Raw genomic sequence first — 25,427 nt, forward strand, 5'->3', positions numbered from 1 at the left:
ATTATCTATTGGCTAGTTGTTGCCTTGAGTGGTTTGCATATTGCACAATAACAAGAGACTAAAAGCTGAAACTTTATGAGACCAACTTAATTGTATTAACAAATAATCCATGCCTTACAAAGTGTAATCTGAAAGAAAAAGGTTAAATGAGGAGTTTAATGATGATAAACATTAAAACTTAAAAAGCTTGTTGTTCTCTTAATGACTTTACATTGCAAAACCTCAAGTAAGCTAAGCAGTTTGCCCTGCATTGGCCACCCTACTATCTTTAGCCCCTGCTGGCAAATGAGTGGAAGTGCTTGACTTATCTTCACTGCTGTCATCGAGGCAGCCAGTATTTTTAGGGGACAGCAGCAGCTGCAAAAGCATTTAACAGTATTCCATGAACAATGACACTTGGGGTGTCGAGGGCCTGAACAACACAGAGATTGGGGGACCGCTCTGTTGTAGTTAAACAGGAAGCTCCTGTGGATGCTTATGTTTCATTTTCTGCCTGTTCTACCGGACAAAAGTCAAGAAAAATGTACTGCCGTAAAACTTGGGACCTTTGAGGACAGCATGTGGTAGCATGTTTCTGAATCTGAAGTCAACTTGGGACATTACTCAGCCTTCAGGAGACGGGCGGCCTCTTAACTCGGACGGAGATTGCAAATGCGGAATGTATGTTGACGGTCATTCCTGGCGACTGAAGCGAGGTAGGTCATGTGAGGGGTACACAGCACAGCTTCACAAGGGGCAGAGGTCATTCCAATTAAATCAGACAAGTAAACACAGGGGTTAATCTCCTCTTTAAACCTCCACAGGGAATATTTAACTAATAATGCAATCTCTAAACTGTCTGCCTGAAATTTTATGCAACGTATGAAATGTAAACATCTGAAATTATTCAGCCGTTCCAAGAAAACGTGCATCTTTTTCATCAGTTTTCAGTTATTCAAGGGTTTAAAATCATTTATTTTTATTGTAGTTTTTTATTTTTGGAAAATGGTAAAGAGTATAAAACAGCATTGTTCAGTTTTGCAGCAGTTAACTGTGGGCTAAGTTTACAAAATCAGTAACAACAATATTTTATGGTAATTATGATAAAAAATTATGTAAAATCTATCATTAAAAACCTTTTTTTTTTTTTTAAATTGATTTGATTTGATTTCTTGACACTGAAAAATGGATCCATAGGCACAAAGTTGCAAATACGGGTGGATAGTGATAACATTTTAGCCATGACAATGCCATGATCAATTCTCCTCTAAGATCAAAATTTTCATTGATTTGTGGAAACAAGTAGAATATGAGAAAAAAAAGAGCAGGCCTACACAGATGATCAGTGTCACCTTAACTGTTCAATTATCTTCTTTTTTTTCCTTTTTTGAGTACAGAAAAAGTTAAAAGTCACTCAAATGTGCAAAAACTCCTGTCCAATGAGCATGACTTCATGGTTTTGCAATGTGGAACTATCAGGAAAACATGTCAGCAGTGATTAAAGAAACTGATAAACCAGAGAGAAAATATTCCTGAACAATTTGACAAACTGCAACCAGTTCTCAACTGAAACATGTTCTCCATTCCTATCCCTAGTTTCAACACTTTAGGACATGTCCTGAAGCACACACAGAGAAGAATATATTTAAAGATAAATTTATTCTATAGATTTTATATTCCGATAAATATATTAGTATTTAGTACTAAATAAATTTTTTATAGCAATAAAATTAAATACAATTTAAAAACTGAAGCTGTCGTGAACTATTACTAACTTTTATATAAAAACTGATTGTAGGATTGGCTAAGTGATACTGATTCAGGATTACGATTTAAAAAAAAATCTGTGACATTTAAAGAAAGTATTGTCCAACAGCGCTGCCAACAAAAGGTGTGAAGGAGGCTCACCATATTTTGACAGCAAGGCCTCTTGGGTGGGGAGACTGTGATTTCGGCTGGTGTTTGTGTGAGCACGCGGGTTTCTGTGCTGTCTTTGTGATACCTGACACACACTCCCTCGCAGGTCTTTATTTAGGCTGTACTATATTAAGCACTTTCCCATTGAAATACAGCACCAGCTGTACTGGCTATGTGTTGTGGCTGCAATTGCAGTGGAACTAGGCTGGTCCCCCTCTCACTGTTAACATGTGATTTTCTCTCATGCAGACAGCCCTAATTCAATTATCCCTAATAATCATACCATGAGTTTGTGCTGAAATGCATGCACTTAAAGTGGGAGGCGGCTGAGTGCTTTAATGTGTGTTTGAATCTATTCCAAAGGGTTCATTTCCTATGGGAAAATGGAAGAATAATTACATACCACAGACAGGTATTTAAGGCTGAGTAACCTTTATAATTTAGAAAAACAAATTTAATCTCTAGTCTTTTCATTTTTCAATGTTATACAGCATGCCTAAGCTGATTGTTTTGAAAGTAAATAACTTTTCGTTTCTTCTTGTAGAAACCTGCAGTGTGGAAGTAGGTTGGTCTTGCACCAGTGAATAGCCACTTACTGCTCTCCTAAACTGCTTAAGTAAGAAGCAACAATGGATGTCTTTGGTGGTGCGCCACGTTTCTTAGCCTACCCAAGACCTGTAGTGGTACAAAGCGGCACTGATGCAGTGCTTAAGTGTCAGATTGGTGGTGATCCAAGGCCTGCCGTTATCTGGGAGCGAAGCAATGAAAAGATTGACCCACAAGGACGATATAGGGTCTTTGAGGATGGCAATGTTTACAATCTCATCATCTCAGCTGTCACAACTGAGGATAGTGGACAGTACATATGCAAAGCAAAAAATAGCATTGGGGAAACCTATGCAGCTGCCACACTGAAGGTGGAAGGTGAAGCGCAAGAGATGGAGCTGCGGGAGGAAAATAAGCCACTATTCCTCATCAAGCCCCTCTCCACTCGTGTCGGTCGTGGGGAAGATGCTGTCTTCTCTTGTAAGCTTTGGGGAAACCCAAAGCCAGAGGTTATCTGGGAGAAAGACGGTAGAAGACTCAATGAAATATTTGAAAGCACACATTTCAGTGTAGGCTACCAGGATGGTGGATGGTTCCAGCTCAAGATCTTTAAGACCCGTGCTCCTGATGGTGGTGTATACACATGCAAGGCAAGAAATGAATTTGGGGAAGCGCTAGCAGGAGCTGTGTTGCTTGTTGATGCAGGTCCAGGACATGAAGAAGAAGGAAATCGCAACGGCTACATAAATGGCCACTGGAAAGTCCATCAGGGAAAACAAAAGAGTGGCAGGCAACTGCCAAACCGCCTAAAAGACTACAGCATGACCAAGTCAACAAAAGTAAAAATGTTTGCTGTGACAGAGGGCAAACATGCCAAATTCCGTTGCTTTGTGACTGGTAAACCCAAACCAGAAATAATTTGGAGGAAAGATGGTAGACTCATACTGTCTGGAAGGCGTTATTTGTTATACGAGGACAGAGAAGGCTACTTCACACTTAAAGTTCTTTATTGTAAGCAAAAGGATAACGGAGTTTATGTTTGCGCTGCATCAAATACTGCTGGGCAAACCCTCAGTGCTGTACACCTTTCTGTCAAGGGTAAGTCAAGATCACTTTCAGTGCCAACTTTTATTTATGTAAAAAAGTATGTAAAAGTACAGTACTGTGTCATTCTGGAGCCACCCTTCACTTATTTATATTTTGCTTACAAGGAGCCAGAAGTTGTTGTAATTTTTAAAGTGACCTCGAGCAATAGTTTTCCAAGATTTCTGAAGGTTATTCAAAGCTTTTCTCTTCTTTCCCTCATTTTAAGACCAGTCCCCTTGTACCTGGCCATTTTCACAACACGATTTTTTTGTGTGTTAGATTGTTAAGCCACTTAACACTGACCTATGTCTCATTCAAGCAAAAAAAAAAAAAGTCAGCTAACTCAAGGGATGAACCAGTCTTAAATTGTGTCTTTAGGCACTGTTACAGTACAAGCAACATGTCACAAAAAATTTACATATCTTGCTCTAATTTCTTTAATTGAATCTATTATAAATTTTTATAAAAGTGAAAAATATCACAGTTTAGAGTTATTAGCTGGAAACTTTTCATATCTTGACATCGTGTGCAGTGTGCCCTGAAAAAAATTAGGAAACTGGACAAGTGGAGGACAAAAGAATAAATAGCAGGTCTAAAAACTATCTGAAAGTCATGTCCTTAAAAACAAGACAAAATCCAGCAAAAGCCTGACTCGGGATCTAACAGACAAATCTGACCCTTCAGTTGATCTCAATAAGTCTTTCATAGTGAAGGGAACAGGAAGAGGTCATATGGAGTTATTTAAATGTGAAACTTTTGGTTCATCGTGTTTAGCGAAGGTCAGAGAGAGCTACAACAGTGAGTGTCTACAGCCATCTGTAAAACAAAGTGGGGTTGGAGCTGTATTTTAGCCAGCGGTGTTGGAGATCTTGCCAAAATTGATGGAATTAGGAAAGCAGAAAAGTGCAATCAAATTTTGATCCACCATGAATCCCATCTGGAAACTGTGGCAGTCGCTTCATTCCATTGGGAACAAATTGTCAGTGGAACACTGTCAGTCATGGATTGGCCTCATCAACATTATTGAAGTTGGGTGGGATCATCTTGACAAAGAACATAACATAGCAAGCAGTCATCCAAAGATATGATGGAGTATTAGGGACAAGTTAAGAAAAAAATATCATTGATCATTTTAATAATAAAGTCTAAATTTCAAGATTAACTCTTTTTTCAAACTACCGTAGTATTTTGACTTTTTTCTCAATATGCAACTTTGAGAAAAAAGTCACGTTTGCTATACCCTCTACAAAAAGCCTTGTTTAGATGAGTTAGTGAAACAAACTGATCAGCTGTCTTGTGATACAACACCTTTAACAAACACTGACACACACTCTTTATTGCACAAGGGTGTAACCATTAATAACCTTGCATCTGTCCACTGCCAGCCATTTCATTTTGCGCAAATCCACTCTTTCAAGCTTGAGTGTTTTTCTGTCTGTCAAGATGCAACTTTCTGCAACATCTTCCTTATACTTATCACCACACTGTGTTTATGTGCTAAAAGAGAAATCATATCCTGACTTTGTACTAAAACAGATTCTGAAGTACAGTTTCACAAACCTTAAGGGTTAGTGGGTATACTAAGGGTATAGTAACCATGGCAGCTTGTCTTGAAACAACAACGGTAATCTCTACATTTAAACTTTTTCCTCGAAAATGACTTTTTTCATGATATAGAATTATGATGTTAATCTCAAAATTTCAACTTTAGTCTCAAAATGCTCTATGAAGTTATTTTTTTTCTTAACCCTCTCAAGGCAGGCGTTGCCGATTTGCAACAGTTAAAAACTAACAACCTGATTACCCCACATACATATTTTATGAGGTTTTTTTTTTACTCAGAAGTACCACTGCAGGACTTGGTTGTGCATTAGCAACAAAAAGTTTCATTTGAACCCGAGAGGGTTAACATGTCCCTAATACTCCTTTGTAACAAGATGAGTTTTGAATGTTCTTCAAAATCCCCGGAGAACTATTCCTGAAAACTAGGTAAAGAAGTTACAAGAGAGCTGTGCAAGAGTTCATGCAATCTTGAAGGTTGGACTTTCTTAAAGAATATAGGTGATCATATCAAATACTGACTTTCATACTTTTCACACTGTTCTGTTGTCTTGTATACTGTATTTCCATGTATGTTTGCACATGTGTCAATAAATCAGTAAACCTATTTTTGTAACAAAATATAAAGAATTGAGGGGTGGCTTAAGACAATATTGTGCATCTCAGACTGCAAATGCAGATACAGCCACAGCCTGTGGTGCCTTTTTTACTGAGTAATGGAGGGAGTAGAGAGTGGGGTGTTCTTGGATCAAATTTCTATCCATTTGATGCTAGCATGATGTCAGTGAGATAAAGAGGTACTTTGAGACGATATACTGGGGTAGGGCCAAAAAGGCATGGCAAAAGCATTCATTTATATATATATATATATATATATATATATATATATAGAGAGAGAGAGAGAGAGAGAGAGAGAGAGAGAGAGAGAGAGAGAGAGAGAGAGAGAGAGAGATATTGCCCCTGCAAATAATCAGCAATCAGATCATCCCTGGTTCACTGGCAGTTGAAGGAAATGTATTAATGATCTGAAACTGGACCCAAGTGATACCTAAACAGGCAATGTTCATTAGCTTGAGGAAGAGTTCAGCAGCGGTAGGATGTCTGCAAAGCTACTTAGCCTGTGAAGGGTCCAGGACTCAGTGTCCATGTGATTGAAATCTTCGGGAAGAGGATCTTATTTCTCACATGGCCAAGTCCAACCTCAAGTATTGTACTGTATCAGCTGGAGAGAAAAAATAGAACTGAGATAGAGTTAATGGTTCGTGGTGGCTAAGAAGAAAATTTAAATGGAAGATGGTTTGTATAGCTGTGTGTGTAACTGGCCTTGTTAAAACATTAGTAAGATAAGGTAATGATGAGCTTTGCACACACGCCACTAAATACAGTCCACATTCTTTTGTTTACAACTGTCTGGAACTGTCTGTTGGTGTCAGTTACAAACACTTTATACTCTATCTAACACCCCAGTGTGTTAATGACCTTCCTATTCCTCAGCTAAATAAGCCACTTGTCTCATGATTTTGCTCATCTTGTTTGCTTATCTGGAATTTACTGCCAAATATATTCCAATTTACAGTGTTTACTACAAGGGCACATGTAGTCTGAGCTTTTGCTAGATCACCTCGCTTTTTTAGAATTTATATTAAATGACTAAATTCATTGGATAGAGCAAATAAAATTTGAATATTTTACATTTAGCACTACGAGAGATATCATATTGGCTCAAACTGTTGCTCTTCTACTTCTTTGGTCCCAGAGCCGCCTGTGCGGTTCAAGCAGCCTCTCATTGATCTTGAAGTGTGGGAGCGGGATTTGGCTGTTCTCGAGTGTGAAGTTCCAGAGGACTCAGTTGCCATCACATGGTATCTGGAGGATAGACGACTGCAACCAGGGGCCAAATATGGAATGGAGGAGTGGGGAACGAAACGACGACTGACAATTCGTGACATCGGAGTTGATGATGATGGGATTTACCTCTGCGAGATGCCTGATGGGGGCAGAAGCATTGCAGAGGTAGCTGTAAAAGGTAAATTAGGATCCAACATAAAGTAGCTCTATTTCAAAAGTAACACAATGCAAAAATGTGCAACGATTTCATATGAGAACCATTATTTCTTTAGGTGGTGAAGGTGGTGTGTTTGTCAGTTTTTTCTGGTTTAAAGTATTTGCAGAAAGCACATTATCTCAGATTTGTTTGCAGGACTGCCTTAGGGTTTGTTGTTCCAGTACAAATCCTGTGAAATTAAAAAAGAAAGTGCTCATTATTCTCAGCAAGAAGAAAGAAAAGCCCTCAGAGAACATTGTTTTTCCTCGGCTGTGCACATGACACCTCCAGTTGAAACACAGACTAGTTTGTCAGAGTCTCTAAAGGAGATCTCAAAATAAAAAAAAAACACCTATGTGACTTGCAATATCAAGACTCTTTAGCATGTAAAAAAGTAAAAACCTGTCCTGGCTAAACTACAAAGGACAGATCTTCACAAAAATGAATGCATAGGTGTTAAACATTAGTTTTGTAACCAAGTTAAAACACGTGCTTTACAAAAGCAGTCCAATACAAAAACAGATGCCTGCAGACACAGGTCTTTAGTAGCTAACATTTTTTTGAGGTCGAATTTGAGGCACACAGCAAACGTTTTTGGTGCCAGATCAAAAACTGTCACCTGCAAAGAAGGCACTGAGAAACGATTTTGTCCTCTTGATGAGATCAGCTGCAAAATTTGCATGTTTAACATATACAGTGACAAACTGTTCTGAACCTGTGACAGCTGTGAACAACCCTAAATTGGATAAGCAGTTATGGAAACGGATGGATGTTTGCTACTAACTATTAAGAATTCTTGCACTGTGAGTGTCGTATTAACTCTCTTGGGTTTTTCTTTGCAGGCACAATTTTGCGGAAGCTTCCAAGAAAAGTGGATGTCTTGGAAGGTGAAAATGCTGCCTTTTGTGTTGAAGTAGAAAAAGAAGAGATGGATATACATTGGTACAAAGATGGCTTAGAGCTGCGTGAAACCCATCAGACCATTATTAAATCCTTTGGTCGAACTCACATCCTGGTTTTCGTCAACACAATGCCCCAAGACTCTGGCCTCGTGACTTTCCTTGTCGGCAGATCCAAGACTTCCTCTCAGCTAAGAGTTAAATGTAGGCCCCTCTGAAAATTACAGTGCCTTAGATACAATATTTGTCAAAAAACTTGATCAATTTTGGAAGCAACATTGGTGCATGATGACTTTTTTTTGGTTTCAGCGGCCAGACATTGTCCACCTAGCTGTCCAGTGGCTGTGCAGATCAACACAGAGCGTGCTAATGCAGCTCTTCTCTCATGGGTTCCTGCTCAGGACTCGCGAAAGAATCCTCCCTCTGGATATGTGCTTGAACGGCAAGAGGTGGGCACTGGTTCGCAAGAATGGCTTCAGTGTCTGACCACCGATTCTGCAACCTCTGTGGAGATCCTTGGTGACAGTGTTCCATGTGAGGCGGATTACCGCTTTCGTATTTGCAGCGTCAACAAATATGGGAAAAGCAATAATGTTGAATTCCCTAAAACTGTTCACTTAGGTAACGTTTATTTTACTACAACTGCACTAAATCAATACCACTGTATTTCTCAATTAATCACAACAGGATACTTTTGCTATATGATTAAACACAATTTTATTTTCCAGTTCCTGTGGCCAGAATACAAGCTCCCTTACAGGATGCCTTGGTGCCAGAGGGGCAAGATGCTCTCTTCTCTATTGAGCTTTCTGCTTCAGTTATTGGCACATGGTTCTTAAATGGGACTCAGCTTCAGGAAGACGAGCGGTATTCCATGCGTCGGTCACGAGCACACCAATCTCTCCGCATTCGAGGAGTACGCGATACAGATAATGGAGCTGAGATTACATTCATTGCCTATGGCATCCGTGATTCTGCAGCACTTTACATTCAAGGTATGTCTGGAACATTTAGAAAAATGAAGATGAATTTGTAGGCTGGGTGGCGTATTACTTTCCTCAAATGTCTGCAGAAATGCATTCTGATGGATTTTGTATTACAAGAAAATAATTACCAATGAGCCACCATGTAGTCTTCTGCTTAAAACCTGAACTTGGACAGCTGGCCAGAGGCAGTCATCCAATTGTAGAGGGCTGTATGTGAGCAAGCACACCTGTCATTGTCTCACCCCAAAAAACCCATCCCTGTGAACACGTACCTTTTATTACACTCAGTGTTTTCCTTGTGTTTTCTAAAATTTGCAGCTCCTCTTGTCAAGTTTTTCCCATTGTCAGAGATGGATCGAAATAAATTTGTAGAAATTGGGAATCCCATTGTGCTCTACTGTGAGGTATCAGACCCTGCAGCTCTGGTGCACTGGTACAAGAACGGGGTGGAATTAAGATCTGTGGAAGGTCTTCATATCCAATCAGAGGGCACCATGAGACGAATTGTCATCCAGTCAGCAGAGTTATCACATTCAGGAGTCTACTGCTGTGATGCCATTGATGATGTCATCAGGTTCAATGTGGAAGTAGAGGGTGAGTAGAACAAGTTTCTTACATTGCGTTTTTTTGTTTTGTTTTTTGTTTTACAGAGACTAACCCTCTTCATTGTGACTTGTACCAAACATCTTTTTTATGTAAAAAATGCATGCTGTCTTCCTTTGAATCATCTGATTTATTTTTTTTACCACTTACCAACCCATTAAAATATCTAAATATCCATAGCCCCACCTGTGAGGTTTTCAGCACTCCCAGATGCTGAGAGGAACAAAACCATCCAAACAGGCTGCCCAATTGTTTTACAATGTGAGCTCTCAGATCCATCTGCCCAGGTGCACTGGTTCAAAGATGGGTCAAAACTCCATTCTCAAAGTGGGGTAGATATCATATCCGATGGCTTGATGAGGAATCTGATTATCCATTCAGCAGAAGTTTCACACTCTGGCTTGTACTGCTGCAAGACAAAGGGTGACACCATCACTTTCAATGTGGACATCAAAGGTGATTTGTTTTACCTCAAGTGATGTGAAACATTAACGAGCTCCTACTCAGCAAAGCAACTAACTCTAATGACATTCTTGTATGTTGTCTGTTGCCTTTCATCTTAGAAGTGCTTAAGTGTGCGCTACCTTTGTTCAGTGTATTACAGCATGTTAGAAGTGGTCAGTAGATAGATTATGATAAATAATCTAAGTGGCATGAGGTTGATTTAAGGTTGACATCAAATCTAAACATATCTATAGCTCCACCTATGAAGTTCTCAGCAATTCCTGAAGATATGAGGATCAAGTCGATTGAAGCAGGCTGCCCCGTTGTGCTACAGTGTGTGGTGTCGGATCCCGAGGCCCATGTGCTGTGGTACAAGGACGAAATTCAGCTCATTTCAAGCTCTGGATTAGAAATCCACTCAGTGGGCAACACAAGAACATTAGTTATTCAGTCTGCAGAGCTGAGCCATTCTGGTGTGTACAGATGCACCGCACAGGATGATACCGTGGAGTTTCAAGTGGAGATCAAAGGTGACTTTACGCTTCTTATCTTTGCGTTCATTTTGTAACCCCACCCCCCTCTTCATGGATGCCACTAATAATCCCTGCTTCTACTATGTTGTTTGAAGGAGTGTTTCGTGCACATAACTTTAAAGAGCAGTTAACCCGCTAGGTGATTACTATTTATATACATTGGTTTTGCGACTCCTGCGGCTCTCTGTGAATTAAAAGTCTCCAAAGCCCCTTTCATCTTCTGCTCAGCAGTTACATTTTGTAAGGTATCCATTTCCACGGCCTTGATTTTATTTAGCTGTCCTGCATTCCCAATGCTAGCTATACCAGTGACGAACTCTACTATCTTTGACGTTGAGAGAACCAAGTCACTCGAAGTGGGCAAACATTTGGAGCTGGAATGTGAGGTTGCAGACTCTACTGTGCCTGTCTGCTGGTATAAAGATGGTAAAAAGCTCATCCCAAAGAATGGTTGGGATATACAGAGTAATGGCACATCAAGGAAACTCATTATCCCATCTGCTGAGCTCTTGCACTCAGGGCTATACAGCTGTGAAACTTCTGACGACACTATCCACTTCACTGTGGATGCTAAAGGTGATTTGTTTTTACAATTAAATTGTTTTACTTTTGGATCTAATTCTAAAGCTTTCTGGAGACTAGATATGACTAACATTATGATATGTGTTTCTGTGTGTCTGTGTTAAAGTGGTGCTTTGTGTGAAGTTGTAACTGTCCATGGTAAAATCAATGTGTACTGACTAAATGAAAAAAGCATAACCCTTGAAAATGCATTTCTCGTTGAATTTGAGATGGCAGATTACTTCCCAGTTTTGGGGAAGTTAAACTTAATGCCCTTTTCTTCATAGTATGAATATGTTCCATTAAGTCCATAGTCATAATATTAATCATTAATCTTTAGCTCCAACGTTGCCATTGTCGCCTTCGCTGGAGGTTGTGGAGACACAGTTACTTGAAGCAACGTACCCCCCCGCTGAACCACCCTGTGAATCCTCAGACCCTGCTTTCCGGGTGTCAAAGCAGAGGGATACAGAACCTGATAGAGAGCCTGACAGAGAGCCTGAGTTTGAAAATGGAAGCATCAAGAACACCCTTGTTATTGAACCAACTCATCCTGCAAACTCTGGAGCATACTATTGTGCAACAGCAGATGATGTTGCCAAATTAATAGTAAAAAATCAAGGTGATTATACCTTTTCTGCAAATGTGGTTTCTGCTTCAGCTGTACTAACTCTTTGTGCAGCTTCTAGTAACATTTCTATATAAACATATAATGTATCAGTTTCTCTTTAAAGTCAGTTTCCCCCCCAATAATTGTTTGTAGTGCCACTTCCAACATATCTACTTGACCCTGAGGATGAGAAGGCCAACTCTACTGAACAACACTGCTCAATTGTTCAGCAATTTGAGATTTCAGATCCCGTTGCCAAAGCCTGTTGGTACAAAGATGGAACCCAGATCTACCCCAAAAGGGAAACTGACAGTGAATCCCAGAGAAGTAGCCAAATCTTTCCCCTCCAGTTACAATATGCCTCTGGTGATGTGACGTTTGGCTGTGAAACAGCTCATGATGTACAGTTAAATGAGGACATAAAAGGTGGTTCCCCTCATTGTACCTGCACAATTAAGAATCAAGAAATAAGTTACATATGTAACGCTATCACCCAGCTCATTGTTTTCTCTTTGGCTTTGTCCAAACAGCAGAGCAGTGTCACTATCGTGATGAGATTGGTGAGATAGCTGATGCATCTACCCAATACACAGTGGATGGCAAAGGTGATTTGATATTTCAACATCAATCATCCATTTTAACCAAGCACATAAAGGCCACTAACAATAGTGGTGTCTTTTATTGTTAGCCCAATCATCTGAGGCATCTGTAAATCTTTTTTCCTTTAGAAAATTGCTCTGTGTCACATTGTCATCACTGGTTTCAGGTCATTTCCTGCTGTTTTTGCCTCTTAAATGGTTGATTAGTAGCTGTGTAGCTGCTTCTCATACTAACATATACGTTGTGTTTGTCACTTCATTCTTCATTTTAACAGTCATCTTTGCTTGTAATAAGCAACTAACCACTCTTAAAGTCCATCTTATGTCTTATTCATCACCAGATCCTCTCATTCACATTGCTGCCCTGAACGTCTCCCCGTTGCAATGACAACGAACTCTTGTCAAAGACAACAAAATTAATGTACCATAGGTTTTTATGGTGCTAATGTACAGATTTTTGGTATGAGAATATTAGGAGTCAGTTGAAGGAAGACATATTGAAGCTCACTGTCAGACCAAACCTGGTCGATCTTCTTGTTTGTCTTTGCAATGGATAATCCCATAACTCCATGCTAACCCACACTGATGTAAAATTCTGTTATAAGAAGAAGTATTGAGACCATCAACCACTGAAAACCTTTCTCTGTGTACATCACAATGCTTATAGCTACATCGCCAAGGCTCTCTTCTGACCAAGAGAAGAGCAAGTCCACAGAGGAGGCTTATCCTGTTGAAGTTATCCAGGTGTCCTCAAAATACAATTCTGGGAAATCCGGTGGCAAGGCTGGAGATACTGAGACATGTGAAGACCATTCCAGTCATACACCAACTTCTCAGTCAGCATATGAATATATGTTTGACTGCACTGCACCTAAACAGCTGAACGAACTCTATGATGGTCAACAAATGGAAAAAGCCGAATGTCCACTGTACCATGACTCTGTAAACCCAATAACAACTCAGTCTGACACACACCATCACACTACACAGCTCAAAGATACACAAGGTGAGGAATTCATTTACTATGTACAGCATACGGAAGCCTCATCTGAAGAACCTGACAATTCTTTGCAGACAGCTGTTCTGACAGATGAGTTTTGCAAGTTTTTGCAAATTACAACTGTTCAGTCAGAGGAATCCACTTCCAAGAATCTAACTTTCCAATCAGAGGAGCTACCTAGTTTAGGACAGACACCATCTGTCCAGTCAGAGCTAGGCAGCCTTCTACAGAATTCAGCTACAACATCAGAGCACAATACTGACACCTTACAGATTTCAATCAAATCAGACAGCATCTCTGAGTCTTTCAAAACTGCAACTCCACAGCCAGAGGATCTGATTGAATCCATAATCTCTGAAAGTTACAAATCAGAGGAGCCCTTTAAATCCTTACAGACTGTAGCTGTCAAATCAGAGGGACCATTTAAGTCATTGCAGACTGCAGATGTCCAATCAGAGGGGGCCTTTAATTCAATGCAAATCCCACCTGTCCTTTCAGAGAAGCCTTGTGACCGTTTACAAACCGAAACCGTCTATTCAGAGGGGCCCTATAACTTTTTATGGACTGCAACTGACCAATCAGAGGAGTTCAACAGACTCCTACAGAAATCTGCTGATCTTTCAGAGGGGCTCAGTGACTCCCCTAAAACAGCATCCCTTCAATCATTGGATTTTTCTAACCTTAAAGAGGTAAAAACTTTCCAACAGGAGCCATACGACTTGCAGCAGTCTGCATATGTCAAATTGGATCATCCCGATAATACAGGACAAGCAGTTTCTAACGATTTGCAAGTGCTGTCCCTGCCAAGTCAGGAAACAACAGTCCCTGCAGAGTTTTATCGCACCCTGGAGACTACGGAAGAACAAGTAGACATCACATTTAGCTCTGGGAAAAGACATTTGACCAACTATGCAGAGCCTTGCAATATCAAGCAGACAGCAACTGTCAAATCAGAAGAGCTCTACCTCTCAGGGACACATGATGGTTACTGGAGTGACAGTGTCACTGCATATAAGGTGGCTGTTGAAGGTGATTTAAATGGTTAGCATTACCAAGCAAAAAATGAATGGGCACAATGTTGACATTGTGAAAAATGATTGAGATTGCCTTTTTTTTGCAATCCTTTACATTTTGGCAGTCTCTATAACTACTCACTTGACTTTATTTACACTAAAAGTACGTCAGTAGTTGAATTTGAGCTTGGGTGGTCGGCGAGGAACATTCAAAATAGAGCAAAGAGTAAATACATTAGCTTCAAATCCTAACTTGAATGCCCAGGTATCTCAAGTCTAACCAAAGACACATCTTGTTATATTACTAATAAATGAGGACATATTTTTATTATGACTTATTTTAACTCTCAAGGTTTATTGGCATGACTAATCTTGATGTTAGAATTTGATTTGCTCTTTCCTTTTGTTTTTAAAGCTTCATTTCTGTTGTAGTCAGTAATAGTGATGCAATTTTCTCTTGATGTTACCTCAAACATCCCCAGCTCCGCCTGTGAGAATTACAAGACTTTGTGAGGCTGAAAGGAACAAGTCTGTTGAAGGTGGTGAACCCCTAACGCTGCAGTGTGAGATATCAGATCCTAATGGTGAAGTTACTTGGTACAAGGATGGAATAAAACTTCTTGAAGCAGCTGGGCAGGACATGCTGGCAGATGGTTCTATAAGAACACTGACTTTCCGATCTGCGACACTGTCTCATGCAGGGATTTACAGCTGCAAGACAACAGATGATGCAGTGCAGTTTCATGTGGATGTTAAAGGTGACAAAAGTTGCTTTCACCTGTTATGCAATTAGATTTTAGTGGAGGTTATTTGCATACAAATAAGTTTGCTTTACTCACAAAACGCAAGCTTTCTTTTTAGTTTTCTGGAAAAATATAATTACCATAAAGTAGACAGATTTAACAGTTTCTCTGATAGAAAAAAAAATCAAGACACTTTAATATAGTTAAATACAAAACCTCAACTGATTGAAAAACTTCACTTTACTGTAATCATTTGCAATCTGCACAAAATGAGTTCTTGGATTAGGTTAATTTAAAAGAAAACTAAGTATAAGTACAATAAGTACAATACAAATATTTCAATTACATTTAACTAGTAACCACTGTCATGTGCTTTCATGACTTCACTCTATGATGTCTGAGTCCATGAATCACAGAGACTGAAACTACAGCTATCTGTGTGGTGCACTCTGGGAGTTCTGCTGGGATGAAATTATTTGTAGGCCAGCCTTGAAGTACGGCCCTGGATCCCTTAACCTCTTAAGCCCCAAGCCTACCTGATCTCCTGCTTTTTGCCCCCGTATCAGGGGGCGTTGGGGCTTAAGAGGTTAATTAAAAAGTCAATTGGATTTCTCCAATTTTGGATTGCTTTTGGATTGTCACAGAAAATAAGCTCTGAGTAAAATAAAAATTCATGACACATTTGTTCAGCAGGATAATCTCTGCAAATGAATTCCAACTGTATGATTTCTGAAGTGTAAGTACAATCTCAAAGAACTACACCATGGTCACATGACTTCTTAACACCAGTAAGCTACTGTGTCTGATGTTTTTATTTTGAATATGCTGTGACAACTTCTACAGTCACATTTAGCCACTTGTTTGCAAATGGTTTCCTCAAAATTGACAAGTGGGGTAATGTGTTGCATATTCTATGTTGCACAACAAAACATTAACATGTCTGCAGGTTGTGTTAATCGTGCTAATCCTAGGCTTATTTTTGACAACACTGCACAGGGGACATTCAGGCTCTGTCCAAGTTAGTACATAGTTTGTAGCATACTCCATTGAAGTTAACGAACAAGAGTTTTCAAACACTGTGCCATGCTCTATTTTATCTTTAAATCAAAATTAAAGAACTAGGCACTGTCTATAATTAGCTAAAGTTGCCCTAGAAAGACAGTGCAGCTTAATCAGATTTTTGACTTATTATCCAAGAGGAAGTTAAGTGTTTTGCAAAGTCTTTAATTTGCCAAGCACTCAGGTAGCACACAGTCTGCGTTCTTTTGTAGAGAAATACCCTTGGTTGGCTGAACTAAAACAATTCAGTAGAATGACACAAGTAACATAGCAAAGACTGCAGCAATGAGCCTGGCTAACTTGCAAGTCTACTTCTAATATCAAGCAGTCTTGGAGGTTGAGAGCATTCTCTTACAGTGTTACAAATGATGTCTACGTGTTTACCAAGCTTCTGATATGCAGTAAAACACTGTATAATACAATGTATAATGTGAGAAGGATGGTGGGTTGTTGGGGATTTAATTGCTGAGGTTCTTAAATTTAACTTACTAGAACAGTATTATTACAACGTAGGTGAGAACTTGGACAAAAAAGTCCTTTGAGAGTATTTTAGTGTTCAAGCAAGTTTAAAAAAGGTCTTTGGGAAAAATATATATTCTTGATTGGGGCAAATGGAAACAACTGTAGCTTTAATAGGGGTGCATTACAGCTCTCTGTGGGACATCACTGACATGTGGACTGACCAAACATGCCCAAAGATTCAGTATATTAACCCTATCATTAAGTCATAATATCCAATTAATGAAATCCTTGTCCCTGCCAAGACAGTATACAGAAGCACACAGCCTTCACGCAGGCAAAGGTATTTTGACCCAAATGTCTTAGATGTCTTCGCAGTTGTGTCAAAATAAATGTGAATTGCTTTGTCAGGTACCCAGGGTTTCATTAGTACACTCACTCTTTGCTTGACTAAGTAAGGTGACTGAACATTGGAAGAATTCCAACTTTCCAGCCTCCTACTGTAGAGGCAGGAATTTTCTTAAGGCTAAATCATCTTCTATACTCATACTGTAGGCACTGACCGAATGTGTAAAACAAAAAATGACTTTCCACCATTTGTAAGCATAAACCTTTGCTAATTAAGTATATACTTTATCATACATTTGCTGTCACTGCAGAACCACCTCAGTTGGGTTTTTTAAAAATTAATGCAAGACCGACTCTGTTAATATTAATAAAACTTTTGGTAGACCAGGTTTACTAAATGTATCTAGCAGAATCTTTCCTTACAAATACTAATTTGAAAAAAAATAACGTAGTTTATTGCTTTTATTGGAAAGCTTCAGTTTTAGGGCTTTGCTTTGCTTCTTTTGCTCCATTACAGTACATGTTTTATTGACCAGTTCTATCTTACATTCAATCCTGTAGCTCCACCTCTGACATTTTCAGCAATGTCTGAGGTTGACCAGAAAATGACGGTCATAGCAGGCTATCCCATTGCTCTACAATGTGAACTGTCAGACCCCACTGGACAAGTCAGTTGGTACAAGGATGGAACAAAGCTCCTACCTCAGAGTGGAGTAGACATCCAGTCAGAGGGAAATTTGAGGAGTCTAGTTGTCTCATCAGCCGAGCGGGCTCACACGGGTGTATACCGTTGCGAATCAAAGGATGATGACATCCAGTTCACTGTGGATGTAAAAGGTGATGCTCAAAAAGCTCTGCAGCGCTTTCATTGTCTTGCATTGCCACTAACAGGTTAACAGCAGGTGATTTAGTCACGTTTTTGTAGTGACCTAACAGAAAATTGTTCATTTTCCGGCCTTCCTAATACACTACTCATGCCACGTTAAAAAGCAGAGGCCAAATGTAAGTAATTTTTTATGTGACTTTAGAGAAAAACTATTCCCCATCACACCTATTCATGATGACCCCTTTTTTAACACTTTAATAAGAGTAGAATGAAAGAATATAGGACATCGTCACACTAAACATCTCATTAAAAATGTGGTGTCATAATGCAGCTTCTGATTAAGCATATCCGATATATAAAGAAAGCTGTGAGTCTACTTTATTCTTTTTAATGTCACTAACCATATGCACTTCTTTTGCCATAGACACTCTTATGTCTAACCTGTACTTTTTGTTGGTTTCATATTGATCGTTGCTCTTCTAGACATTCTAGATGTCTTTGAGTTCTTGTTTATGTTGTTTTGTCAAAAGCACCTTGTTCTTAAAGACCTGTGTCAGCTGTCTGCTGCTTTGGTTGAATTTAAGTTTCTACTCATTTCTAACTGCATAAAGTGTAGTTTTAATATTTAAAGACACTTTATTAAGACAATCTTTTGCAATTTTAAAAACCTACAGCCCTACCTGTGAAGTTCTCAGAGCTTCAAGAGAATGACCGGAACAAGTCCATCGAAGAAGGCGCCCCCATTGTCCTGAGATGCGAACTCTCTCATGATCCCTCTGCTCATGTCGACTGGTATAAAGACGGGGTAAAGGTTCTGCCACAAAACAATGTGGAAGTACAGTCAGATGGACTGACAAGGACACTGCTCATCCCTTCAGCTGGAAGCGCGCATGCTGGTACCTATGAATGTTCAACAAAAGATGACACTGTGACTTTTAAAGTGGATGTAAAAGGTGATTTATTTCTATCGTTGTCGTCTTATGGTTCTTATTCTCTGTTGTGAGTGGCTGAAACATACTTTGATTTGAATGATCATGGGAAAATGGTATGACTGGCTGGACTGTGTTTTGCCTACCACAAACATCTTACCCAGTACCCTTGTTATTCTCCTCTTTTAGGCCGATCGTCACAGATCATGCCACTCCCACTGTCAGAAAAATACAAGCTGATTGCAGCTGGTTGTCCGATTATACTCCAGTGTGAGGTCTCAGACCCTGTTGCCCAGGTTTCCTGGTTTAAAGATGATTTGGAGCTATTCTGCAAAACTGGGCTTGATATGAAAAGAGATGGCAACTTCAGAAAATTGATGATTCCTTCTGCTAAAGTCTCTGACTCTGGTCTCTACAGCTGTAAATTTGCAGATGACACTGCGACATTCCATGTGGACGTCGAAGGTGATTTTCCTACATTCCCTTTCAGTTAAAGAGCTGGCAAGTGTGAGTTTGGGGCATTTTAGCATGGCCATAGTTACCATAGTTACCCTTAAACTTGGCACTTCTTTTTATTCATGCAGTTGAAAACACCTTGTGAAAAACCAAGTCTAATCCTAGCTGTGCTAAATTAATCAAACCCAAAAAGTCTTATTTTCACACTGCTTGTTAAATGATGCTCTGTCAGCTTAACAGCAGTCCTCTGCAAATCTTTTAAATACCCCCCCAGCTACTCCTGTGAGGTTTTCAGCGATTCCAGAGGTTGCGAGAAACAAATTTGTTGAAGCAGGCTGCCCAATTAAGCTGCAGTGTGAAGTCTCAGAGCCAACTGCCCAAGTCTATTGGAACAAAGATGGAGAACAGCTACTTCCAGAGAGTGAATATGAAATCCAAGCTAAAGAAAAACTGAGAGCACTGGTCATTCAGTCAGCAGAAGTCAGACACTCTGGGATGTACAGCTGTGAAGCCGCAGATGACCATATAGAATTCAAGGTGGATGTTGCAGGTGATCTAAGTATTTTGAGCTTCGTCAGAATTACTAACCATCTATTAATACTTGGCTAATAGACTAGCTTAGGGAACAATATTTGAATGTATATGTTTATAATGTTGGTGAACATATTTATCCAAATTAAAAATGTACAATTTGGAGTTTTTGCTATGATTTTGATCACAGATAGGTAATTACTCACTTTTAAAATTTCATCAACTCTGCTTCCAGAACAATGTAAATGGTAAATGGCCTGTATTTGTATAGCGCTTTTACTAGTCCCACCTAGGGACCCCAAAGCGCTTTACACGTCCAGTCATCCACCCATTCACTCTCACATTCACACACTGGTGGAGGCAAGCTACAGTTGTAGCCACAGCTGCCCTGGGGCAGACTGACAGAAGCGAGGCTGCCATATCGCGCCATCGGCCCTTCTGGCCAACACCAGTAGGCGGTAGGTGAAGTGTCTTGCCCAAGGACACAACGACCGAGACTGTCCAAGCCGGGGCTCGAACCGGCAACCTTCCGATTACAAGGCGAACTCCCAACTCTTGAGCCACGATCGCCAATGTAACAGAGAAACAACACTTGCAGCTTTTCGGAGAAAAAGAAAAACAGCTAAAGAGTTAAATTGATTGGTGGAGACCAAAACTGAGATATAAAAAAGAAAAAGAATTTAGATTTAGGCTTTTTCAAGACATAAATGTCTTTGTCTATGTAAATCAGCACAGACTAAGGGCTCAGGAAACTGCTGAAAATGTTGAGAAACATAGGTTGATCAGAAATGAAGCCAGATTCAGCAACTAATATAAAATAATATAATCCTCACCTCTAATGTTTCCAAAAAGACAATTTGATCAATTATAATACAGTATATAATACAATTTTGAAAAAACAGATGCCTTGTTTGTCTTTTGACTGTGTTTTACATTTTTTGATCTACTGATTAGTTTCATTTTAACTTGATTTTTACTACAGCCTCAATCAAAAGTTTAAGATCACTTAAAAATGGCAAAAAAATCAACAAGAAGAAATGAGAGTGAGACAAAACATTTTTGGGAGCATGCAATTTATTGAAAACAACGCTTAAACTAAACAGCCTGTTTTAAAGCTTATCAGAAATTTAGGACCACACCTCCAAAAAAAACCCAGTAAAAGAATAAAACTTTCTTCCACCTTTCAATGTCCAATGTTTGGTGCTCTCTTGCAAAGTCCAAACGGTCAGTTCCGTGGCGTTCATGGACACGAGGCCACCTCTGTGGTTTTCAGCCTTGTCTGAGGTTGACCAGAAAATGAAAATGATGTCAAGGAGATGTTTTTTTGGTTTTTTATGAAGCCCTTCAGTGTCTGTTGGTTATGGGGCTGCAGTCGGCACCAGTAATGGCCTTAATTTGGGTCGAGGATTGTCCAGTTTCTTGATGGACAGCCAACTGGATCCTCTGGCTCAGTGCTGGTGAAATTTTTGGGGTTTTCCACTTGACATTTTGGTTCCATAACCCTCAGGATTATTTAAGCTGCAATTGTGCACTGCGGGAGACCCTGCATATGCAGTTCAACAAGCCGACCACGTTCAAAAAGGGAACATTTTTTTGCCTTTGCCATCAGAACGTCATGACAGTGTGACTACCTGACAGACAATGAATCCACATTTTTGCACAGATTTGGCCTTTTAAAGGCTTGTGGTCCTAAACTTTTGATCAGCAGTAAAACAGCCTGTTTCGGTTTAAGCATTGTTTTCAATAAATGCATGCTCAAAAAAAATGTTTTGTCTCACTCCCATTTCTTGGAACCTTGTTATGATCCAACCATGCAAAATATAATGTTTTGCCATTTTTCAAGTGGTCTTAAACTTTTGTTTGGGACTGTATGTTTAGGCACTGAACACTAATGGTTAGGTTCAGGAAAAGATCTTGGTTTGGAATATAACCCCTTCTCAAAAGTGGCCATGCACACTGAGAAATTATGCTTCCCAGTGAGTTTAAATATGGTGCCAATTCATACTTTAGGAGTGTCCATATTCTATGACTTTGAAGTAAGACCTGTTTATGGGTGGAACCATAAACCCAGTGTGTCACTGCACCAACACCAAAGGACAACTTGTGGTTACCCGATAGATGCCCGTCTTGACACAACAACAGTATCTGACTCCCTAGGAATGAGACCAGGCATACTACACTATTATTACATACTACATTGTAGTGCTATATGTTAAAATAATGGTGTGATTTCACGGTCTGCCAAACAACATTTGCACCATTCTGGAGCCAAATATCAATTAATTAAAATCACTGTTGGCATACCTCACCCTTGATTATAAAAACTGAAGTAAGTTGTACAGGGTAGGATAACAAACGCAAATCTGTTTACCATTGCTATCTGGTTACTGTTAATGAATTGAAGATCCTATAGCATGGGTTTGATTCTCAGCTGTTCCAGAGGCTGAGAGGAACGATCCTCTTGAAGCAGGCGGACTGATAAAACCAAAGTGCGAGATCTCACATTCTGCAATCCAGACCTGCTTGAATGAGGATGGAATAAAACTCTTGCCAGAATTGGAACTAAACGTTGATTCAAAGAGCAAAAAGAGGACACTGGTTATGAAACCGGCCACATCTTCATGCTCTGGCGTGTACAATTGTAAAACTGATGATGATTCAGAGTTCAACACTTTCTGTGTGGAGGTGAAAGGTGATATGATCTCTTTTGGCCATGTTTTCTTGGCAAATGTTTTAACTGTTCTGTTTTGTACACCTTCATGACCTCTAATACTTAACAAAGCAAAACCTGATCATCATTGTATCCATCGTAGCTGATTTTCTTAAACGTCTAAACGTTTAGCTGCTTTCTGTATACATGCTTTACATTTTAGGACAGCGTCTTCAGTGTCCAGCATGTATTTTGATGAACTTTTTTTCCCGCAAATCTGTGTAAATAGTGTTTCATGAGTGCACTGCCGTACATATGTTTTTACATCACTTCAAACATGGCTTAACACCCACCAATGCTTCTGATGTCTGTGAGGAGTTATTATCTTGACAGCAAAGTTTAAAATCAGCATGACTAGGCTGTGAAAACTTGTGCATGAGCATAAATAATGAGATCTAGATTCATCCGAAAACTTATTTTAGTATATTTTTTTGTTTTTGTTTTTTTCTGCAGCACCACCGGTAACGTTTGCTGATATCCCAGAGACTGACCTTTTCCAGAGTGTTGTGGAACATGAACAGCTTGTTCTGTCATGTGAAGTATCAAGGTGTGATGGTGTTGTCAAATGGTACAAAGACGGAACTGAAATGCAACCAACCAATAATGTTACAATCCAAGCAGAGGGCACCAAAAGAAAGCTGATTATAAATTCAGCCCAACTGTCCGATACAGCTACATACACATCTCGTGCAGGAGACAACGTTTTAGTCTTCAAAGTTAACATACGAGGTAATAAAATACTCAAATACAACAGTCCAGAATTCAAAAACTACATCTGCTGATTGTATCTGCATATACAGATGTGGCTTCAATTACTTGTACTATTTCTCCAAAGAACCTCCTGTGACGATAATCTATCCCAAGGAGGATGTCCACCTTGACCGTCATGTCCCCGATGAAATTATTCTGAGCTGTGAACTGTCTCGTGCCAGTGGTGTGGTCAGCTGGTATAAAGACGGTCAAAAGCTTCAAGAGAGTGAGAACATCAAGCTCAAGGTAGAAGGGCCTTATCGACGACTTAAGATACTGTCTAGTGGAGTAGAGGATTCTGGAGAATACGTCTGTGATACAGCTGACGATTCAATATTCTTTCACCTAAATATCACAGGTACAAACACCTGACACTATAGATACTGTCTGTGCATGTGGGGATATGTCACTGTTCTAAGAGAATGGAGCACAATGTCCTATTAGGGGGTTGGCATATTTAAATAAAACAAGTCAATGTCACGCATCATCAGAACATTTTTAAGGCTAAAATATTGACATCTAAATGGCCTCCCACCAAGGTAAGGTGAAATTAACTCTGGTCTGTTGCTCTACAAAGAGCTGAGAAATATTTTAACTGCTGCATACAGAAGCCTTTACAATATTATGCAGTATTGTTTTAATTGAAAGGCTGGGTAATACCGTTCACTTTCAGAACCTCCAGTGAAGATTGTATCCCCAAGTCAGTCAGAAATGGAACTGTGTCAGCAGACCTCTGAGAGGATGGTGCTAAGCTGTGAGATCTCACGGCCCAATGCAATGGTACGCTGGTATCGTGATGGACTCGAGGTGGAGGAGAATGACAATCTCATTCTGGAGGTGGATGGTGTCTACAGAAGACTTATTATACCTGAAACCACTGTCAAAGATTCAGCAGAATATGTGTGCGACACAGCGGATGACTCCAAGACGTTCTTTGTAAACATAGCAGGTAATTAAAATTAATAATTAGAAGGCTCTTGCTATGTCAGCATATATCCACTCTAACTTAAGATTCACTTAACACACAGAGCCTTCTGTTCGCTTCATTCGTCCTCGGAAGATGGCAAGCAGAGTAGAGAAAATGGTCGGGGAGACTCTAGTTCTAGACTGCGAGGTTTCAAGATCAAATGCTGAAGTCACTTGGAAGAAGAATGGGGAAGAAGTCGAAGACTCTAGAAACATCACAATCCTTGAAGATGGCGTCATCCGTCAGTTGACCATTCACTCGCTGACAGTGGAAGATGCTGGGCAATATGTCTGCGACGCAAAAGACGATGTAATGGATTTCAGTGTGATTGTGCAAGGTAGGTTAAGCCTCATGCCTGAATTATGCTTCTGGGGTGAATCTATGTAGAGCCACTGATGTTGCCCATGGAAGTGGCAGGCTGCATTAATGGTGATGTGTGGTTATATTTCTAGGAAGGCTATACCCTAAGGTTTCATAAGGGTTTGTGCTTACGACATATCTATGGTGTAGATTTAACACAGACGTACTGTCTGTAAACAGGCCTAGAGACTAGTTGCTGATCTCCAGTTGCTAGAGAAAAATGTGTATGTGTCCCAGCACCAAAAACCTTGTGATTGTTTTGGTTTCTAGCAGATTGCTGCAGTTGCCTGTAGTGTGCATGAAAGATAGAGATTTGTCTGCAAACACTTGACATTTACACTCCAAGCAGCAGTAAAACTTGGAAAACATTGACAAAAGTAGGACATTATTGCTTTAACAAACACATTTTAGAAGGCACAACTTTTACTTTGAAGGCAAATGGTTTCCAGACTGTTTCACTATCATTTGGGGAATAGTTTGCGAGTGCAGCGTATATAGCTTGACTGTCCTGCAACCATTGGCTAGCAGTGAAGGAATACATTTTTCCTTTGCAGATGGTCTGGCAATTATTCTGTTCCAATAAATGGAATGTTCTGTTTTCTTCATTTTCAGAATTACCTGTAAAAATTCTTGGAAAAACAGATGCAAAAATAGAAAAACAGTTCTTAGTATCAGATGACATTATTCTTGTATGTGAACTCTCAAGAGCCAATGCCTCAGTCAGCTGGTATAAAGATGACAAGCTTATTGATGACAATGAGCGATACTGCATCGAAGAGCAAGGTGTTTTCCGATCTCTGGTGGTCCTAAATGCGGCATTTGAAGATTCAGGGGAATATACCTGCGATGCAGTGGATGATAAAATGGTCTTCTATATCACTGTCAAAGGTAATATTAATAATAAATACT

At 39.7% G+C, this 25,427-nt stretch overlaps 1 protein-coding gene across 10 annotated transcripts in view; it reads left to right on the plus strand.

Annotated features, from left to right (window-relative positions):
* Nucleotides 1-321: 321 nt before the first annotated feature.
* obsl1b (obscurin like cytoskeletal adaptor 1b) overlaps nucleotides 322-25,427 on the plus strand; it is a 41,476-nt gene continuing 16,370 nt past the window's right edge. Inside the window, exons 1-25 of one of the 10 annotated variants that reach the window (XM_087853046.1) lie at nucleotides 322-695; nucleotides 2,260-2,308; nucleotides 2,441-3,540; nucleotides 6,845-7,114; nucleotides 7,975-8,235; nucleotides 8,341-8,652; nucleotides 8,760-9,026; nucleotides 9,336-9,611; nucleotides 9,801-10,076; nucleotides 10,319-10,594; nucleotides 10,898-11,173; nucleotides 11,499-11,780; nucleotides 11,922-12,194; nucleotides 12,299-12,373; nucleotides 13,035-14,396; nucleotides 14,863-15,138; nucleotides 17,551-17,826; nucleotides 18,490-18,768; nucleotides 18,934-19,209; nucleotides 19,475-19,750; nucleotides 22,895-23,170; nucleotides 23,277-23,549; nucleotides 23,865-24,140; nucleotides 24,220-24,495; nucleotides 25,131-25,406. In XM_087853046.1, the coding sequence (XP_087709172.1) occupies nucleotides 2,526-3,540; nucleotides 6,845-7,114; nucleotides 7,975-8,235; nucleotides 8,341-8,652; nucleotides 8,760-9,026; nucleotides 9,336-9,611; nucleotides 9,801-10,076; nucleotides 10,319-10,594; nucleotides 10,898-11,173; nucleotides 11,499-11,780; nucleotides 11,922-12,194; nucleotides 12,299-12,373; nucleotides 13,035-14,396; nucleotides 14,863-15,138; nucleotides 17,551-17,826; nucleotides 18,490-18,768; nucleotides 18,934-19,209; nucleotides 19,475-19,750; nucleotides 22,895-23,170; nucleotides 23,277-23,549; nucleotides 23,865-24,140; nucleotides 24,220-24,495; nucleotides 25,131-25,406 (7,981 nt within the window). In that variant the 5' untranslated portion in view covers nucleotides 322-695; nucleotides 2,260-2,308; nucleotides 2,441-2,525. The remainder of the gene's footprint in view (nucleotides 696-2,259; nucleotides 2,309-2,440; nucleotides 3,541-6,844; nucleotides 7,115-7,974; nucleotides 8,236-8,340; nucleotides 8,653-8,759; nucleotides 9,027-9,335; nucleotides 9,612-9,800; nucleotides 10,077-10,318; nucleotides 10,595-10,897; nucleotides 11,174-11,498; nucleotides 11,781-11,921; nucleotides 12,195-12,298; nucleotides 12,374-13,034; nucleotides 14,397-14,862; nucleotides 15,139-17,550; nucleotides 17,827-18,489; nucleotides 18,769-18,933; nucleotides 19,210-19,474; nucleotides 19,751-22,894; nucleotides 23,171-23,276; nucleotides 23,550-23,864; nucleotides 24,141-24,219; nucleotides 24,496-25,130; nucleotides 25,407-25,427) is intronic. The other 9 variants (XM_087853048.1, XM_087853050.1, XM_087853049.1 and 6 more) reach the window with 9 other exon arrangements.

This window comes from Neolamprologus brichardi, chromosome 16 (assembly GCF_056152115.1).
Source record: "Neolamprologus brichardi isolate AB-2024 chromosome 16, ASM5615211v1, whole genome shotgun sequence".
NCBI lineage: Eukaryota > Metazoa > Chordata > Actinopteri > Cichliformes > Cichlidae > Neolamprologus > Neolamprologus brichardi.